General features: G+C 42.9%; 1 protein-coding gene across 7 annotated transcripts in view; it reads right to left on the reverse strand.

The window, feature by feature from the left end:
• clcn3 (chloride channel 3) overlaps nucleotides 1-18844 on the reverse strand; it is a 217039-nt gene that overhangs the window by 156113 nt on the left and 42082 nt on the right. For all 7 annotated transcript variants that reach the window (XR_011358389.1, XM_069941445.1, XM_069941427.1 and 4 more), the window contains exon 2: nucleotides 18467-18642. Coding sequence is in view for 6 of the 7 variants with exons in the window: in XM_069941445.1 (XP_069797546.1) it covers nucleotides 18467-18626 (160 nt within the window). In the remaining variant the exon portion in view is untranslated. The remainder of the gene's footprint in view (nucleotides 1-18466; nucleotides 18643-18844) is intronic.

Raw genomic sequence — 18844 nt, forward strand, 5'->3', positions numbered from 1 at the left:
AGCTGACCGATGGTTGGCCTGTTTTCTCCCTTGGTCTTCCATAGGATGTTCGACCTTTCTGGCATCGCTGAAATCTGCATCCGCCAGCAGCAGGCTGAATGTCATTGGGCAGCTGTTCTCGAAACGCCTGCTCAAACATGAGGCAGGATTTGTGTCCCTCTGTCACCATGAGCATCTTGCGTTCTGTCCCCCAAGCCATCTAGGTTCATGAGCCTGGCTGCCTTCTCATGTTTGGAGAGGTCACACGTGCTGATGGGCAATGCTTTCATCGTACTGTATTTACCTTCCTCCAGTGGGGCCTGGATGAGGTTGTCTACTCTGGCTGTGGTCTCTTGGTCCAAGGAACTCACCACATGGTAGTACTTGATAGAGTCAGAAGTGATTTGTTTAATCTGGAACTGTACCTCTACCTGTCTGAACCATGTGCAGGGTCAGAGTGTCCAGAAGGTGCGTAATTTAGCACAACAGCCCTTCCTGCTGCAGCATCCACGTTGCGCAGTCCAAAAAAAATTTGGATTCGTTGGGGTCACCAATGTAGCGAGCAAGCTAACTGAGTGAGTGAATGAGACCAGCAGTCAGTGGGTTCATCTGAACTCATGAATTTTTTTTAAGGCTCACGCGCTGCTCCTTTAAGAGATTCAAAGCTCCTCCCCCACGCACTGGAAACCATGTCATCGTGATATAAGCACACTACCTGCATGCATGCGGGCCCTGAGCTTCTGCCAGAAAAGAAAGACTCGCATGGCGCCATCTTTAATGTGGCTGCTCCACTGACATGCACGTAACACACGCAGCCAGTTCACCTCTCCATCAATTATGTGCGTCGCCAAAGCCCCATTTTTAATGTCTGCTCAGTTACAAAGTAGTGTGGTAAAAACGGAGTACTTGGCAAGGCTCTTATCAAGACTATTTGCCATTAACATTAACTATTACAATAATGGAAAAGCAAGTATGTATAGATGGCGTCTTAATGCTACATTACTAAAGAGCAAGGATTTTTGTGAATTTATTAAGAGACAGATAAAAATATTTTGTCAAAACTATCTTCCTTCGACTGATATGGGATACACCAGGGAGCAAATTATTTCTTATACTAAAAATCTTGAGAGAATATGCAAGAGAATTAGAAGGTTTAGAGAAGGATGTAACAAAATTAGAAGAGGAATATCAAATATAAGGAACACAAGAAAAATATATAATAGAAAATAAAAAGTTATAATATAATACTCTGCAGAATGGAAAAATGATACCAAAAACTAAACAAAAATATTATGAGCTAGGAGAATGGGAACACAAAGTGTTATCTTGGCAGGTAAAAGCAGAGGAGTCAGATGATAAATGCAATAGAAACAGAAACTGATACCATAACATACAATCAAAAGGAAATCAATAATGCATTTAGACAATACCATATAAAAATCAGTATTAGCAGATGAAAATGAAATGGAAGAATTTTTAAACAAATGTTGAACTTCCTAAGTTAGAAGAGAGAGAGAAAAAGATGAATTAGATGCACCCTTTACAAGGGAAGAATTAGAGAAACTTTATGTACTTTACAAGCTAATAAGTCCCCGGAAAAAGATGGGTTCCCTCCCGTGTTCTATAGACAATTTAAAGATTTGTTAATGCTTCCTTTGGTTGATGTGTTGGACCAGGCAGTGGAGACCCAAATCCTCCTGGAAATTTTTTCAACTTCTATAATTAACAGATTATGTTAGATTTTATATTATGTAAAGCTATGTTTTTGGAAGATAAGTTGTGTTTTTTTAGTGTAGGTCACAAACAAACACAAACACTTCACAACACAGATCTCATTTAAAATGCCAGAGCTCTGCTCAAGTTAGACAGCCCAGTCTCCCAATGCCTTTGTAAAGACAATGTAAACTGCTCTGCTGAAGGACTTCACAAGTAGGTTATCATCTGAAAACCCCAATGGGGCAAGTATCTTCGGCAAGGCACTGAAGTGGCTGATCAGAAGGAATCAATTTGTGCGTGTTCAACGAGCAACAAATCTCTCTCTGAAAACCGACCAGAACCTTCCTGTGAAGTAACCATTTAACTTTCAAGCACCAAAGCTTGGTGAAGATTCATAAATGTTAAATTCTGTTCACAGTATAAGAATTGCCTGATACCAGTGAACTTGGAGGAGTGAGAAGTGAGACTGGACTGAGAATCAAAGAACTTCCCTGATCATATACACACATTACATGTGCTTAGAATTAGAAGGGGTTTGTTAGGTTAAGTTCATAGTAATAAGTTAAAGTTTGATCCTGTTTTTATGTTTAAAGAAAATTAAAAGGAACTTTAAGTTACCATTTGTCTTGGCGAATTTCTATTGCTGCTGTGTCTTGTGGTCCTCTGGGCCCATCACAGCTACGAAAGGTAGAGATCCACTAAAAACCTCAAAATAACACTTCTGAATGCAGACTATAAAATTATAGCAAAGCCATTAGCTAATAGATTTGGTGAGTATTTATCAAAATTAATACAAATCAGGATTTCTTAAAAAGAAATTCTTCAAATAGTCTAAATAGATTATTCAGGATAATACATATGGCAAAAATCAAGGTATTAAGAATATTTAACAATAATATTACATTGTAGCGAGCTGCTACGAGCTATGGTTCTGTGGACCCTATAGCACAGGAGAGGATATAGCTACGTGCAGGTCAGCTCAGAAAGAACACGTTGTTCCCAGAAAGAACGACACGAACCCCAGCTGAGAGTACTTAGCACTGAGCTTTATTGGGCTCACAGCCCTGCTTTTATTCTCAAGCAGAAGAGCGTGGACAAAGCCCCCTCAACGCTGATTGGTGCATTTACGATCCTCTTTCCTCAATAGGCCAGTTAGGCTCCTTTAGATGTGGCCAATTGGAGGGCAGCGCTGCGGGCCTCGTGCAGCCTGCTGGATCGTCATGTTCGTCCTTCATTTTGAGGTACCCCAAGGGAGCTGCCAGAAGATAATTTACAGAACTTATATAAGCTTAAATATATCCCTCTACTAGAAAAAATAGAAAAAGTTTTACAGAAATGGAAAGATCTGCGATTAATAGGAAGGGTAAATTGTATAAAATTAAGGTAATGCTAAGACGACAGTATCTCTTTCAATTGTTGCCTATTGTACGAACTTAAAAAAAATTTTAATTGTTACATTGACAATTCCTATGGAATAACAAAGTAGCAAGAATTGCACTGGAAAATTTAACGTGGGACTATAAACTGGGAGGACTTAGACTTCTGGATTTTAAGAAGTATCTATGAGCACAAGCAAGAATTTTATCATCTTTCTTTGAAGAAGACAGTCAGCCTTCGTGGATTCGAATGGGACTGAAATTCAATAAAAGCCAATGAAAGACTTTTTCTTTGGGGAAAAAAAAGTGGAATGTCAAGTCAATAACAAAAAAATTGATAATCTTTTATTAATACACATGATTAGAATATGGCAAGAAATAAATTAATGTATCGGGAAGGGGTTGGGGCAGTTTATAGTCCCATTTCAACTTCTCCAGTGCAACTCTTGGTACTGCAGCGACGCGCAACTATGCCGTGACGAACTGGCCTCAAATGTTACACATGGCCACCAGGGAATTCACAACAAAGATGGCGAAGCACATCAGTCTCTTCCACTCCAGATTGGAAGTTGGCGTGCATGCTTGCATCAACATGACGCAAGCAGCAGGACGTACGCGCGGTCCGACTCCCAGCCTGGTAAGCGAGTGAAATTTAAATCAACATTCTGCTGTGACACTTGAGCTAATGGCCTGTATCTCCAGTCTGTTCAGCCACTTTCTCATACAGTGCCTCGCTCCCCAGTGCCCCACATCCAGGGCTTCACGGTGAACCTCAATGGCGCCCGGCTCTTCTCCAAAGTCGACCTGATCCGGGGATATCATCAAATACCAGTGCACCCGGATGACGTGCAGAAGGTGGCCATTATCACCCCGTTTGGCTTCTTCTTCGAGTTCCTCAGAATGCTATTCAGTCTGAAGAATGCCGTGCAGACGTTTCCAGTGGCTTATGCATGCGGTGGGGCATGACCTGCCATTTCTTTTCATTTACCTGGATGACATCCTGGTAGCAAGCAGCACTCCAAAGGAACATGTGGCCCACCTCCGATGACTTTTCGCTCGCCTGACCCAGTTTGGGCTTACGATCAACCCCGCGAAGTGCAAATTAGTCAGAGAGCAGATTGATTTCCTGGGACACCGCATCACCAAAGACGGAGCAGTATCCCTCCCAGACAAGGTGAACGCTATCCACCAATTCCCAAGGCCGGACACACTCAAAGGCCTGCAGGAGTTCATGGGGAAGGTCAACTTTTACAACAACTTAATCCACAATACTGCTGCCATCATGCGTCCCTTTTTCGACCTGATCGACCAAGGATTTCCACTGGACTGACAACTCTTGGCCGCTTTCGCCGCTACCAAGGAAGCCCTGGTATGTTCCACCATGCTCACGCACCCACAGCCCTCACGGTCGATGCATCCAGTACAGGAGTGGGTGCGGTCCTCGAACAATTGGTGGACGCAAACTAGAAGGCACTTGCATTTTTCAGCTGACACCTTTACCTACTGGAATTCAAGTACAGTGCTCTCGACACTCGTGGACATTGTCAGCCCACTGCCCGTCTTGCAGGGGTACTGCTACTCCTCACAATGGTAGACCGGTACACCTGTGGCCAGAGGTAACCCTACTTCATGATATCCCCTCTGACACTTGTGCATGGGCCTTCCTGTCCACCTGAGTCTTCAGTTTTGGTGTCCTCTACCACATCACCACCGACCGGGGCGCACAGTTCACGTCCACCTTGTGGAGTGAACTATTCAAACGCCTGTGAATAGTACGACTGCCTATCACCCGCAATCCAACGGCCTGGTGGAACGAATCCTAAAATCGACCCTCATAGCGCGTCACAAGGGTCTGAACTGGGTGGACGAGCTACCCTGGGTGCTCCTGGGAATCCACATGGCCCCCAAAGATGACATGCATGCTTCCACTGCTGAGCTGCTTTATGGACAGGCCCTCAATGTCCCAGGGAAGTTCTTTCCCACTCCTACTGGCCCAGCTCAAGACAAGAAAGCCACACTCGTGCATATACAGGAGAAACTGGGTTCCCTTGCCACTCCACCACTTTCACAGCATGGTCACCCCCCCACTCATGTTCCCTGTGATTAGATGTCTTGTGCTTATGTCTTCGTGTACAGGGGTGGACCACCGAGCACCTTTTCAACGTGCCTACGAGGGACACTACAAAGCGTTCCGCAGAACGAGTTCCACTTTCGCCTTAGCTATCGGGACAGAGAAGAACTTTTCACATTGGACAGCCTGAAGCCGGCTCACTTGGACGAGACCCAGCCAGTTAAAGTACAGCAACCAGTGCGCAGAGGCAGGCCTCCAATAGCAACACTCAACTATGCCGTGACGAAATGGCTCCGCTTGTTACGCACAGTCAGCAGGGCAGTCACGACAAAGATGGCGAAGCACATCAGTCTCTTCCGCTGCAGAACGGAAGCATGCTTCAGCATGACGTAAGCATGACATTCGTGCAATCCTATAGCAGCCCAAAAGCAAGCGAAGTTTAAATAAACATTCTGCTGTGACACTCGAGCTAACTGCATGCGTCTCCAGTCTGCTTGACTGCTCTCTCACAGCACACTACAGTACTTAGTTATTTTATAGGAAATGTCTTATACAATTATGTAATAAATTAGAGAAATTTAAGTTTATACCACAGGCAACAATTGAAAGAGTTACTGTAGTCTTGGCATTACCTTCATTTCTTTTAAACCCAATTATAAGCCCGACAGTGTACGGATTTATACTGGGAAGAGGGAGGGAAGAGATTGTTGTGCTTTGTTTTATAAGAAAAATGAAAGTTAAATACATATATATTTATATTTGTATATTTTGAAATTGAAAATTTTGATATGTATATTTATGAAAATATAAACAGAGTGGAAAGAGTGCAGAGAAGGTTTACCAGAATGTTGCCTGGGTTTAAGCATCTGGAGTATGGGGAGAGATTGGACAGATTGGGTCTTTATTCTTTGGAGCGTAGAAGGTTGAGAGGGGATTTGATAGAAGTATTTAAGATTATGAAAGGGATAGACAGAGTGGATGTGGATAGACTATTTCCGTTAAGAGGAGGAAAGATTAAAACAAGAGGACATGAGTTAAGAATTAAGGGGCAGAGGTTTAGAGGTAACATGAGGGGGAACTTCTTTACTCAGAGAGTGGTAGCCGTGTGGAATGATCTTCCGGGAGTAATAGTGGCAGCGGAGTCAATTGTATTATTTAAGAAAAGGTTGGACAGGTATATGGATGAGAAGAAGATGGAGGGTTATGGGCATTGTGCAGGGAGGTGGGACTAGAAAGGGGGGTTTGGTTCGGTGCGGACTAGAAGGGCCTAATGGCCTGTTTCCATGCTGTAATTGTTATGTTATGTTATAAAAGTGGTAATTCATATAACTGCACAATCGGAAGGATTGCCAGCATACTGGACTAGAGCATCAGTGAAACAAGAAAGTCTGTTGTTCATGCACAAAAGTACTGGAGAAACTCAGCAGGAGGAAAAGATACATAACTAATATTTTGATTCTGAGTCCTTTGTCAAGGAATGAGCAAAAAGCAGGCAGATGTATGAATAAAAAGGGGGTGTGGTGGGGAGGGAGGGAAGAAGGGGCAGAGGAAGGAGCAAAGACCAATAGCCATAGCTACAGCCATAGGTGGACATGGATAGGAAGGCAGGAGAGAAAATCTGAGAATTGATCAAGGAAGGAACGCAAAGCTGTAAGAAAGAAGGCAAGGGTATAGGGAAAGAGAGTGAGGCAAGCTAGAGGAAAGGAGACAAAGGGATGAGGGAAAAAATAAGAGGCGGGGGGCCAAACGGAAACTGGAAAAGTCAACATCAATGCCATCAGATTACAGGGTACTAAGACGAAATACTAGAACCAGTTAAAAAAGGATAAGGGGATGTCTGAAGGAGAACCATTTCAATTCTTTCGCTGATCAAGAACAGATTCAAAAAAATATTTTTAATTAACTGAGACATTTTAAATTTAGACTGAATTAATGCTCAAGATTCACATTCTTCATCTTATTTTTTTGATAAAATTTTCTGCATTTTGTACTGCATGCAAAAATGGGGAGGGCAAGGAGCAATGGTACAAATTGGTAGCAATGACATTGGTAGAAAAGATCCAGGAGATGGAAAATTGGGAATTCGGTGGAAAGCTGAAGGCAGGAACGGAGGAATAGTAATCTTGGGATTGTTGCCGGTGCCATCCACCAATGAGGGCAAGAATAGGATGGAATAGCAGATAAATGAATTGCTGAAAAATGGTGCTGGGAGGCAATTATATTTCTGGATCATTGGGATCTCTTCTGGGGAAGGCATGTACAAAAAGGGCAAGTTACACCTGAACTTGAGGGGGACCAAAATCCTGGAGCACAAGTTTGCTACAGCTGTTGAGGAAGGTCTATTCTAGTTTGGTCGGGGGAGAGACGGTTGAAATAAGAGGGTACGGCAGAAAATGGGGCAGGTGAAATACAAATAGATATGTCGTGAGATTGTGACAAATGGATAGGGCAAAATTGCAAGCATGAGGATAAGAATTTAACCGTGGAGACAAAATTGAAAAGAGTAATGAATACAGGTCTGTAGGTCTTGTATTAAAATATACACAGCACATGTAATAAGGTAGATGATCTTGTAACACAACTGGAACATGGCATGCATGATATAATGGGCATCAGTGAGACTTGGCTGAGAGAACATCATTGCTGGAATCTAAACATCCAAGGATATGCGATGTATCAAAAGAATATGAAGGGATGGTGTTGTGGCTCTGTTGGTAAAAAATGGAATAAAATCCTTGGAAAGAGGATCATCATATCAGAAGCTACAGAATCCCAATGGGTCGAGTTAAGAAAATGCAAGGATTTAAAAAAAAACCCTAATGGCAGTTGTATACAGGCTTCCAAATAGTCGTCAGAAGATGGCAAAAAAATTACAGTGGGACAAAGAAAAGTCATATTACAAGGTCAATGTTACAATAGTCATGGAGGATTTAAGTATGCAGGCTTATTGGTGCTGGATCCCAATAGATTTTTTCAAGCAATTAGTGGCTGAGCAGAATAAGGAAAAGGCAAATCTGGATTGGGTGTTGTCATGAACTAGATGTTGAGATGAGCCCAGACGACCCCAACACCCAGTAGCAATACATATTCATCAAGACAAATGGTTACTTAAACAAAAGTTGCTTTCAATTATCTTTAAAAATGAAAATAGAATCAAACTTTAACTTAACCCCCTTCTAATTCTAAGCGCATGTGTATGTAATGTGTGTGTAAGTTCAGAAAAGCTCTTTGGTTCACAGTCCAATCTCACTTCTCATTCCTCCAAGTTCACTGGTTGCAGGCCATTCTTGTACTGTGCACAGAATTCAACATTTATGAAGTTCACCAGGCTCTGGTGCTTGAAAGGTAAATGGTTACCCCTCAGGAAAGTTCTTGTCAGTTTTGAGAGAGAGATATTTGTTAATCCAGGACATCCACAACTGATGTACTTCTATCAGCCACTCTAGTGTCTTGCTGACGAAACTTGGTTCATCAGGCTTCTCCAGATGATAACCTCTTTCTTTCAGGTCACCACAGAGTTCCTTTTAGTTTCTCTTATTCCAAGTGAAGCATTAGACAGCCAGTCCTCTCCTCTTGCATGAACCACAAGGGCTTTGACCAAGCTGTCTTCCAAACGGGCTTGCCAGCTTGTCCTGTTCCAGTCCCAGCTGCTGTCTGCTGGCTGTAACACTGTACAAGTGATCTCTGTCTGTGTGTCTCTCTCTATCTGAGAGAAAGCCTGTTTGACCCTCTCTGCTTGCAAAACCACATGACCCTCTCATAACAGCAAGTTCTCCTCTAGACATAGTGGCTCCAACATGCTCTTTCACCTGTTGCTTTTTGCAAGCAACAATCCATTAGTGAAGTCTCTGAGCACTCTTCAAAGCTCTTGCAAAAGCTCTGGAGCTGATACATCTACCATTGGGCACAGCTCCAGTATTTGAAATAAGGTCTGTTTTGAAGTGTTTGTGTGTAACCTACTTGAATAAACCTTTCCCAATTTATCTCCCTAAAACATATCTATACACTCTATATACTCTGTCACAATATGATAAGGGAACTAAAGGGAAAGAAGCCCTATGTAGGCAATGGTCATGATATGACAGAACTCACCCTGCAGTTTGAAAAGATAAAACTAAAATCAAATGTCTCAGTATACTGATGCAATAAAGGGTACTACAGAGATATGACAGATGAGTTGGCCAAAGTTGATTGGAAGCAGACACAAGATGGGATAACAATAGTGGCTGGAGTTTCTGGGCTTAATTCAGAAGGCACAGGACAAATTGATCACAAGGATGAAGAAGTGTTCCAAAAGGAGGATGAGGAACTCATGGCTGACAAGGGAAGTCAAAGACAGAATAAAAGCGAAATACAATATTGCAAAAATTAGTCGAAAGTTCTAGGATTAGGGACACTTAAAAGCCAACAGAAGGAGACTAAAAAAAGTAAAGATGAAATACGAAGGTAAACTGGCCAGTAACAGAAAAAAAATCTGAAAGGAGAATCAAGGACAGTTGGAAAAAATGGCTGGGAGATAGTAATGGGGTTGGAACAAAGATATAGATATTTTGCATCAGTTTTCACTGTGGAGGACGCCAGCAGTTTGCCAGAAGTTTGTGACAGTTAAGGGGCAGAAATAGGTGTAGCCGTTATCACAAAGGAAAAGATGCTGACAAAATGGAAAAGTCTGAAGGTGGACAAATTACCTGGATCAAATGGACTGAACCCCAAGGTTCTTAAAGAGGGACCTGAATAAATTATGGAAACAAGATGCAGTGATCTTTCAAGAATCACTAGATTCTGGAATGGTTCTAGGACTGGAAAATTGCACATCTTACTCAATTCTTTAAGGGTAAGAGGACAGAAAATTTTAGGCTGTTTATCTTGACTTCATGGGTGCCAAGGTTTTAGAATCTATTATCAAGGATGAGGTTTTGGGATACTTGGAGGCACACAGTAAAACAGACTGAAGTCAGCAAGGTTTACTTAAGGGGAAATCTTGCCTGACAAACTTACTGGAAATCTTGGAGGGAATAACAGGAAGGAGAGGCAAAGAAGAGTCAATAAATGTAGTTTATTTGGAATGTCAGGCCTTTGTCTGTATATGAGGCTGCTAAGCAAGATACGAGGCTGCTAAGCATGGTTTTACAGGACAGGCATGAATAGAATATTGGCTGACTGGAAGGAGGCAGAGTTATCTTGTACAGAATGGCATAAGAAATAATTGCTTGCCACCGGAGGATATTTTAGTGTAGTGACAGCAATCAGGATGGTGAAAAGTGACATGCAAACTGTAAACCGGACAGAAACTGAACTGTATTTAAAAATACAGGTCAGCAGTAACTATTGTTTCATCATCAACGATTTCAAAGTCCTATGTTAGAGGCCGAAGCGAGAAAAATAATTTAAGTTGTACTACAGAGAGCAATGGTCCAGAAATGCTTCATAAATTCATTGAAAACAATAACTTTTCAGTATATTCACAGCTGCAATTCAAAATGTATTTCTTCAGCAAAAGCCACTTGACAAATTTGACTCAAGCCAATTTCTCATTTTTATTTTAACCTCATCATATTTTATCCTACAATTAAATGAAGAACATCATCAAACCCTTTAAAATTCAAGAATACCAAAGCCAAATGATTACGATTATCACTGCCCACATCAAATACTTCAAAAGGAATTTATTTTATTTTTAAAATTTAGATATACCCTTCCAGATTGTGCTGTCTAATTACAGCCATCAACCTACTAACCCCATACATCTATGGGGGAAACTAAAGCACCAGGAGGAAACCTATACAAAACACGGTGAGAATTTTCAAACTCCTTGGATGTAGTAGCAGTTTCTCCGGCTCCCTCTCCAAAATCGAACCTCGATACCCCATTACCCTCTGGAACCATGGTAGACACGCGTGGTGAAATCAAAAGTTGATAGGGGAAGACATTCCAGTGCCTCGTATCGATTTTGCCTCATGTCACTGAGCAGCATTTATAATTAATGAAGCACTTTAAAATGTTTAGTTCACTGCAATAAAAACGTCAGCCAATTTTCCAGACCCCCTGCAGAGCAGTCATACAATAGACGATACAATATATTTTTTTTTAAATCATTTAGGAATAAATAACTGGAGCAGCAGGGGACCAAAAATAAACACATTTAAAATAATACAATGGGATTTATTCCATTTCCATGAAAGGAGGAATAATGTGTCATCTTCCATCTGACTCAAGAGTGTGGCATCATGGAATCAGAATCACGGAATTTGTTGCTTTGTGGCAGTAGCATCATGCATTACTGGTGGAAAAATTGCTATAAATTACATTTCCATAAATACACTATTTAAAAATAAATAAATTAGTGCAAAAGAAGAGGAAAAAAAAAAAAAAATCGAGGTAGTGCCTAGGGTTCATTGTCCATTCAGAAATCAAAGGAAAGGAAGAATCTGATGTTGTAACATTGGGTGTTTGCTTTCAGGCTTCTGTACCTTCTTTCTGATGGTAGAAACGAGAAGAGGACATTGTCTGACTGGTGAGGGTCTTTGATGATGGAGACTGCTTTCTTGAGACACTGCCTCTTACAGATGTCCTTAATGGACTGAAGAAAACCAGTGCCCATGATGCTACTGCCTGAATTCACAACCCTCTGTAGCCTTTTCCTGTCCTGTGCATTGGCACCACCACACCAGATAGTGAATGCAACCAGACTGAATGCTCTCTACAGTATGCCTGTAGAAATTTGCAAGGGTCTTTGTTGACATGTCAAATTTCCATAAGCTCCTCAAGAAATATTGCCACTGGTTAGTCTTCTTCATGATTGCATTGACACAGGATAGATCATCAGAGATGTTAACGCCCAGGAATTTGAAGTTCTTAACCTGTTCCACTGCTGATCTCTACATAAGGACTGGTTTGTGTTCTCCTTGATTCCCCTTCCTGAAGTCCACAATCAATTCCTTTGTTTTGCCAACATTGAGTGCAAGGTTGTAATTGTAACACCACTCAACAAGCTGATCTCTCTCACTCCTGTAGGCTTCCTCATTGCCGTCTGCGACTCCGCCATCAAAGGGGGTGTCATCGGCAAAGTTGGAGGTAGCATTTTACTTGTGCCGAGCCACACAGTCATGGATGCAGAGAGCTGAGCAGTGAGCTAAGTGCTCATCCTGTGTTGAGTTTAAGTGGAGGTCTTGTACCTATCTGCACTGACTGTGGTCCTTCTGATGATGAAGCCAAGGATCCAGTTGAAGAGGGAGGTACAGAGGCCTACGATTTGAAGCTTGCTGACCAGTACTGAGGGAATTATGGTGTTGAAAGCTGAGCAGGGTATTCCACTGTTGAACTAACCACAATACATTCCAGGCCAGTCCTCTCAGCTAACTCTGCATGCACAGTCATTGATTTGCCTATCTCTCATCACGCGGTTAGCTGCAGCAGGCCATCAATTTTTGAAAGTTTCAAGTGCTCATTGGGATAGCTTGGACTTTCACAAGTCGATTAAGAGGAGCCAGCAGCACGGATTCAAAATACCCTCTTTATTTCCTGAGTGGATGTACCAATTCCCCATTTCTAAATTTATTGAGGTGTTTTCTTGGTTGAGTCCAAAACTCAGGGGCACAGTCTTAGAATAAGGAGTATGCAAAAAGACTAAAATAAAGCAAGGCACTGGCCATGGCAGCCATTTCTTATTTCTCTCTCTCGATTCCATGGGCGGGGGCGGGGCAGCCAGGGCGGGGGCGGGGCAGCCAGGGCGGGGGCGGGGCAGCCAGGGCGGGGGCGGGGCAGCCAGGGCGGGGGCGGGGCAGCCAGGGCGGGGGCGGGGCAGCCAGGGCGGGGGCGGGGCAGCCAGGGCGGGGGCGGGGCAGCCAGGGCGGGGGCGGGGCAGCCAGGGCGGGGGCGGGGCAGCCAGGGCGGGGGCGGGGCAGCCAGGGCGGGGGCGGGGCAGCCAGGGCGGGGGCGGGGCAGCCAGGACGGGGGCGGGGCAGCCAGGGCGGGGGCGGGGCAGCCAGGGCGGGGGCGGGGCAGCCAGGGCGGGGGCGGGGCAGCCAGGGCGGGGGCGGGGCAGCCAGGGCGGGGGCGGGGCAGCCAGGGCGGGGGCGGGGCAGCCAGGGCGGGGGCGGGGCAGCCAGGGCGGGGGCGGGGCAGCCAGGGCGGGGGCGGGGCAGCCAGGGCGGGGGCGGGGCAGCCAGGGCGGGGGCGGGGCAGCCAGGGCAGGGGCGGGGCAGCCAGGGCAGGGGCGGGGCAGCCAGGGCGGGGGCGGGGCAGCCAGGGCGGGGGCGGGGCAGCCAGGGCGGGGGCGGGGCAGCCAGGGCGGGGGCGGGGCAGCCAGGGCGGGGGCATGCTCCTCTTAAAGAATGTGGATAGTCTGAGAAGCTAACAATATCCTTGACAACTTCATCTATGAGAAATGCATCCAGCTGCAGCTCCTTACAAATTGTGTGAGGAAACTGGAGCTGGATGAACTCCGGATCATTCAGGAAGAAGCTGAGAGGTTAATAGACAGGAGTTACAGGAAACCAATCATACTTAGGAGGTAGGAAGAAGGTACATGGATGGCAGTCAGGATAGGGAAGGGAAACAGGCAGTGAGTGCAGAGTATCCCTGTGGCTATTCTCCTCAATAATACGGAAACCATTTTGGAATCTGTTGAGGGAGACAACCTATCAAGAATATCAAACATTCACTAATACAGTTTAAAGTTGTTCATAGAGCTCACATGTCTAAAGATAAACTCCATCGCTTTTATTCTCATATCGATCCTATATGTGATAAATGTCAACTGGAAATAGCTTCCCTTACACATATGTTTTGGTCCTGTCCCTCTTTACAGAATTATTGGAAGGAAATTTTTTCCATTATATCTACTGTTTTGAATATTGATTTACAACCACATCCCATTACTGCAATTTTTGGATTACCTATGATAGATTTGACTTATTTATCTCTTCCTGCGGATCGTATGATTGCTTTTCTTAAACTAATGGCTAGAAGATCTATACTATTAAATTGGAAAGAGGTAAATCCTCCCACTGTTTTCCAATGGTTTACCCAAACTATACTATGTTTAAATTTAGAGAAAATTAGAAACTCTGTCTATGAATCCCCTTCTAAGTTTGAGTTAACCTGGCGACCATTTATTCAATATTTTCATTTGTGGTGAGTTGATCTGGCTCTGTTTTCTTTCTATGATTATGTATGATAATTGGGCTGTAAGATGAGATCGGAGTGATCGGCGTGGTTTAGCTATATCTGTAGATTTTTTTTTAAGTTTTTTTTTAAGTTTTTTTTAATTCAGATTTGTTTTTTCTTCTTTTTTGGGGTTTTTTTTTTCTCTCTTTTTTCATATATTGTTATTAATTATATTTTTTTAGAGATAGTTCACACCCTAAACTGACCAAAATTTTTTTTTATGATATATTTTTATTCTGTAATATTATTGTTTAATATCTCTGTATTAATTCATTACTTACTATGTATTTTTTTAATATCTCTGAACTGTATGTGTTTATAAATTATAATAATAATAAAAAGATTGAAAAAGAAAAGAAAGAAAGAATAGCCCACGGCAGTCAGGTCTCTGGCCTTTTGGCTCAGAAGGGAGGAGAAAATGTGAGCTATAGTGATAGGAGACTCCATAGTTAGGGTAAGAGATAAAAAGTTCTATGGAAGTGATCGAGAATTCCGAATGATATGTTGCCTCCCAGGTGCAGGATCCAGGATATTTCAGATCGAATTCACAGCATTGTCAAGAGGTGGGGAAAGGGGTGAGCAGCCAGATGTCATGGTCCAAGTAGGGACCAATGACATGGATTGAAAGTGACGAGGTCTTGCGAAGAAAGGTCAGGAATTAGGCACTAAGTTTAAGAACAGGACATTGAGGGTTGTGATTTCATTATTGGTATCCATGTCATGTGTTAGCAGTGCCAGGATAATGCAGCTTAACACATGGATAAGAAATGGTGCTGGAGGAAGGGCTTCAGATTTCTCAATCATTGGGATCTCTTCCAAGGAAGGTAGGACTTCAACTGGTGGGATGGTTTGTATCAAAACTGGAGGGAGGACTAATACCCTCGCAGAAAGGTATGCTGTTGCTAGTATGGTGGGGGGGGGGGGGATCTAAACTAGTTTGGGGAGGTGGATGAGAAACAGAAGGAGAAGGCAGAGAATAGAGCAGATGGTGGAAAGATTGATGCAACGTGTGGCGTGTTTGTGGGAAGGACGGGCAGTGGAGGGTTTGAAATGTGTTAATTTCAATGCAAGAGGTATGAAGAATAAGGAAAATGAACTCAGAGCCTGGATCAGTATGTGGAATTACGATGTTGTAGCCATTGCAGAGACTCGTCTAACACAAGGACAGGAATGGCTGACTCAGGTATCGGGGTTTAGATGTTATTAAAAGGATATGGGGGGGGGGGGAAAGAGGGGAAGGCGCAGCATTATTAATCAGGGATAGTACCACAGCTTTAGAAAGGGAGGACATTGTGAAGAGTTTGTCGACTGAGTCAGTGAGTGGAAGTCAGAAACTGGAAGGGAGCAATCGCTGTATTGGGAATAGTCAATAGCCATTGGGAAACCGAGGAACAAACAAGTAGGCAGATTGTAGAATTGTGGAGAAATGTTGTTGTGATGAGAGATTTCAATTTCCTCAATACTGCAAGAGGGAGAGACGGGGCAGATTTTCTCAGATGCATCCAAGAGGATCCTGACAACAGTGTATGGAGAAGCAGACAAGAGATCAAGCACTGGGTAATAAACCTAGTCAGTTGACAGGCCTCTCAGTAGGGGAGCATTCAGTGAAAGTGACCACCACTCCCTGACCTTCACTATACCTAATAAGGATAGGAGAAAACCAAATGTTTAATAGGGGAAGAACTAATCAGGATGGGATTAGATAGGAACTCAGATGAGTAAATTGGGAACAGAAGTTCTCACATGAACACAGAAGTAATGTGGAGGACGTTCAGGGACCATTTGCATGGGGTTCTGGATAGGTTTATCCTGTGAGATAGGGAAAAGATGTAGAACAGTCGTTGACAAAAGAGATGAGACAGCAAGTTAAGAGGAAGAAGGAAGCGTACAGAAGCTTTAAAAAACAAAGGCAGGAAGGGCCCATGCAAATTATATGATAGCCAAGAAGGAACTTAACAAAAGACTAAGAGAGCAAGAAGTGGGCACGAGCACAATCAAGGAAAACCCAAAGGTGTTCTAAACATGGGTGAAGAGCAGCAGGACCAAAATAATGATGTTTAGGTGAGGGGATGGTTGCGATGGGAAGCAATCTGTGTGCGCTAATTGGACAGAAACATTTCCTTCAGCGAAGGAAAAGCAAGCACGCTAATATAGATAGACCCTGACTCACCTTCATTCAAAACAGATTCTGATGATCATAACTTTAAAATATTGTAAGTCATAACATTCTAAGTCAGGGTCCATCTGTACTTGCAGAAAGTGCAGGGTAGAAGTAGATGAGCATATTCTGCCTAGAGGTCAGTGACTTGTGGCATTTCACAGGAATGTGTTCAGAGACCCCTGCTCTTTGCGATTTTTATAAATAACCGGGATCAAGAAATAGAGGGATGGGTCAGTATATTTACAAATTACACGAAGATTGGAGTTGTTGTGGATAGAGTAGATAACAAAAAGATACAGACAGGATGCAGAGTTGAGCAGAAAAGTAGCAGTTGAAGTTCAATCCTGATGAACGTGGAGTGATTTTGGAAGGTCAAACTTGAAGGGAGAGTACATGGTTAATGGCAGGATTCATAAGTGTGGAAGAACAGTGGGACCTTGAGGTTCAAATCCATAGATTTCTCAAGGTTGCTGCACAGGTTCATAGGGTAGTTATGAAGGCTAATGGTATTCTGGCTTTCATTAATAAAGTCATAAGGTAATGTTGCAACTCTATAAAACTCTGGTTAGACCAGAGTGTTCACTTCTGGTCACCTCATTACAGGAAGGATGTTGAAGCCATGGAGGGGGTGCACAGATTTATGAAAATGATGCCTGGATCGGAGTATGTACCTCTGGAGGCAAGGTTAATTGAGCTTTGCTCTTTGGAGCAAAGAAGAATGAGCAGTAATTTAAAAGAGGTCTACAAGATTATGATAGGCATAGATAGGGTGGACAGCAAGCACCTTCTACCTGGGGCAAGAGTAGCCAACACCAGAGGACAACATGTACAAGGTGAAGGGAGGAAAGTTGAGACAAAACATCTGGAGTACTTTTGTTATTTTTTAAATACAGAGTAGTGGGTGCTTGGAATGCATTGTGGTGGAGGAGGCTGGTACAATAGGAACATTTAAAAACTCTGACAGATACATGGATACAAGAAAAATAGTTACGGGTGTAATGTAGGGAAGGTTTCATTTGCTGAGCATGCTTCTCTTAGCCAGCACAACATGGAGTGAAGGGTCTGTAATGTAATGTAATAGTCTATGTTCAATGTTCTATGAAGGGAAATTTGTCACTCAGCAAGGAATGGAGCTGATGAAATCTCCACCCAAGTGGGCTGCAGACATAAATATGAAAATAAAGGCTGGAGTTGAGTGCAATGCACAAAGGTGCTGGAGAAACTACTCAGGTATCCACAGAAAGTAAGTCAGTCAATGTTTTAGGCCTGAAACCTTCGTTGGAAATACCAACCAAGTTAGTATTCTGAGCTAATGCCATTTGCCTACAATTAGTCCATATCTTGTTCTAAATCAAATCTTAAGATTATTTCTTACATTTTTTTTAAATAAAGAGAATGTCTCTCTCTCACACAGATGCTGCAAAGAGGTGTTGTAAGCAAACCAAATGACACGCAATATCCTAACTTATACGATGTTGATAATGCTGCAATACATTCCAAATTCATCCTCCATTTAATGTGCATCCTTATTCATTATGAATGACATTTTTTAACCATTGGATTAGAACCATACAAGGTAATTAGATGAGAAAATGGATTTTTTTTTAAAAAGGCACAAGAGAACACAGATCCTGGAATCCGGAACCAAAAAACGCTAGAGGAACTCAGCAGTTTCAGGACAAATTCTTGCATTAGTCCCATGAATGGGGAGAGAGGATAGCCAGTATGAAAAAGAGAAGGTTTGGGAGGAGGTGGGGGGGGGGGGGGGGAAGAGGGGTGGTAGAGAGATGATACAAACAACAGTTGCTAATATCACCAAGAGAGATGAAGTCAGGAGGGTGGAGAGGAGGGTGAAGATGGAGACATCTACTCAATGGTGACAAGCTGAGCATAAAGGCCAAACAGGGGTTTGGCAAGAGGTCGGCAAAAGTTGATGAACTCGAATAAAGGCCAATACATGAGAGGGATTGGATAAACTGAAAACATTGTACTCACCTGAAGAAACATCTCCATCCAACAAATTATCATCCTCAGATCCTGTGAAGTCCATGATGACTCCTGCTCCATCTAGCAATTCCTCATCACTACTTGCACTGGTGATACTGTTGTAACTGTTTCTGTAATAGCCTCTAGAAAACAACTGTTCCGACTCCATTGAGCACCTTGGTGATCTGAAGAGAAAATTAGATAAGATAGAACTCAGGACATTACAACTATAAATCAACTTCACTCTGCAAATTTCTAAGCACACTTTTAGCATGGTATGAGTGTTTATCTTTTCATTTCAGTCATTCAATACCTGGAGGTAGACATTTGTAAACTTAAGCCAATTGTTGGAATAAATAACAATGTAATGAGCACACTGTCAGTTAC

This window comes from Narcine bancroftii, chromosome 1 (assembly GCF_036971445.1).
Source record: "Narcine bancroftii isolate sNarBan1 chromosome 1, sNarBan1.hap1, whole genome shotgun sequence".
NCBI lineage: Eukaryota > Metazoa > Chordata > Chondrichthyes > Torpediniformes > Narcinidae > Narcine > Narcine bancroftii.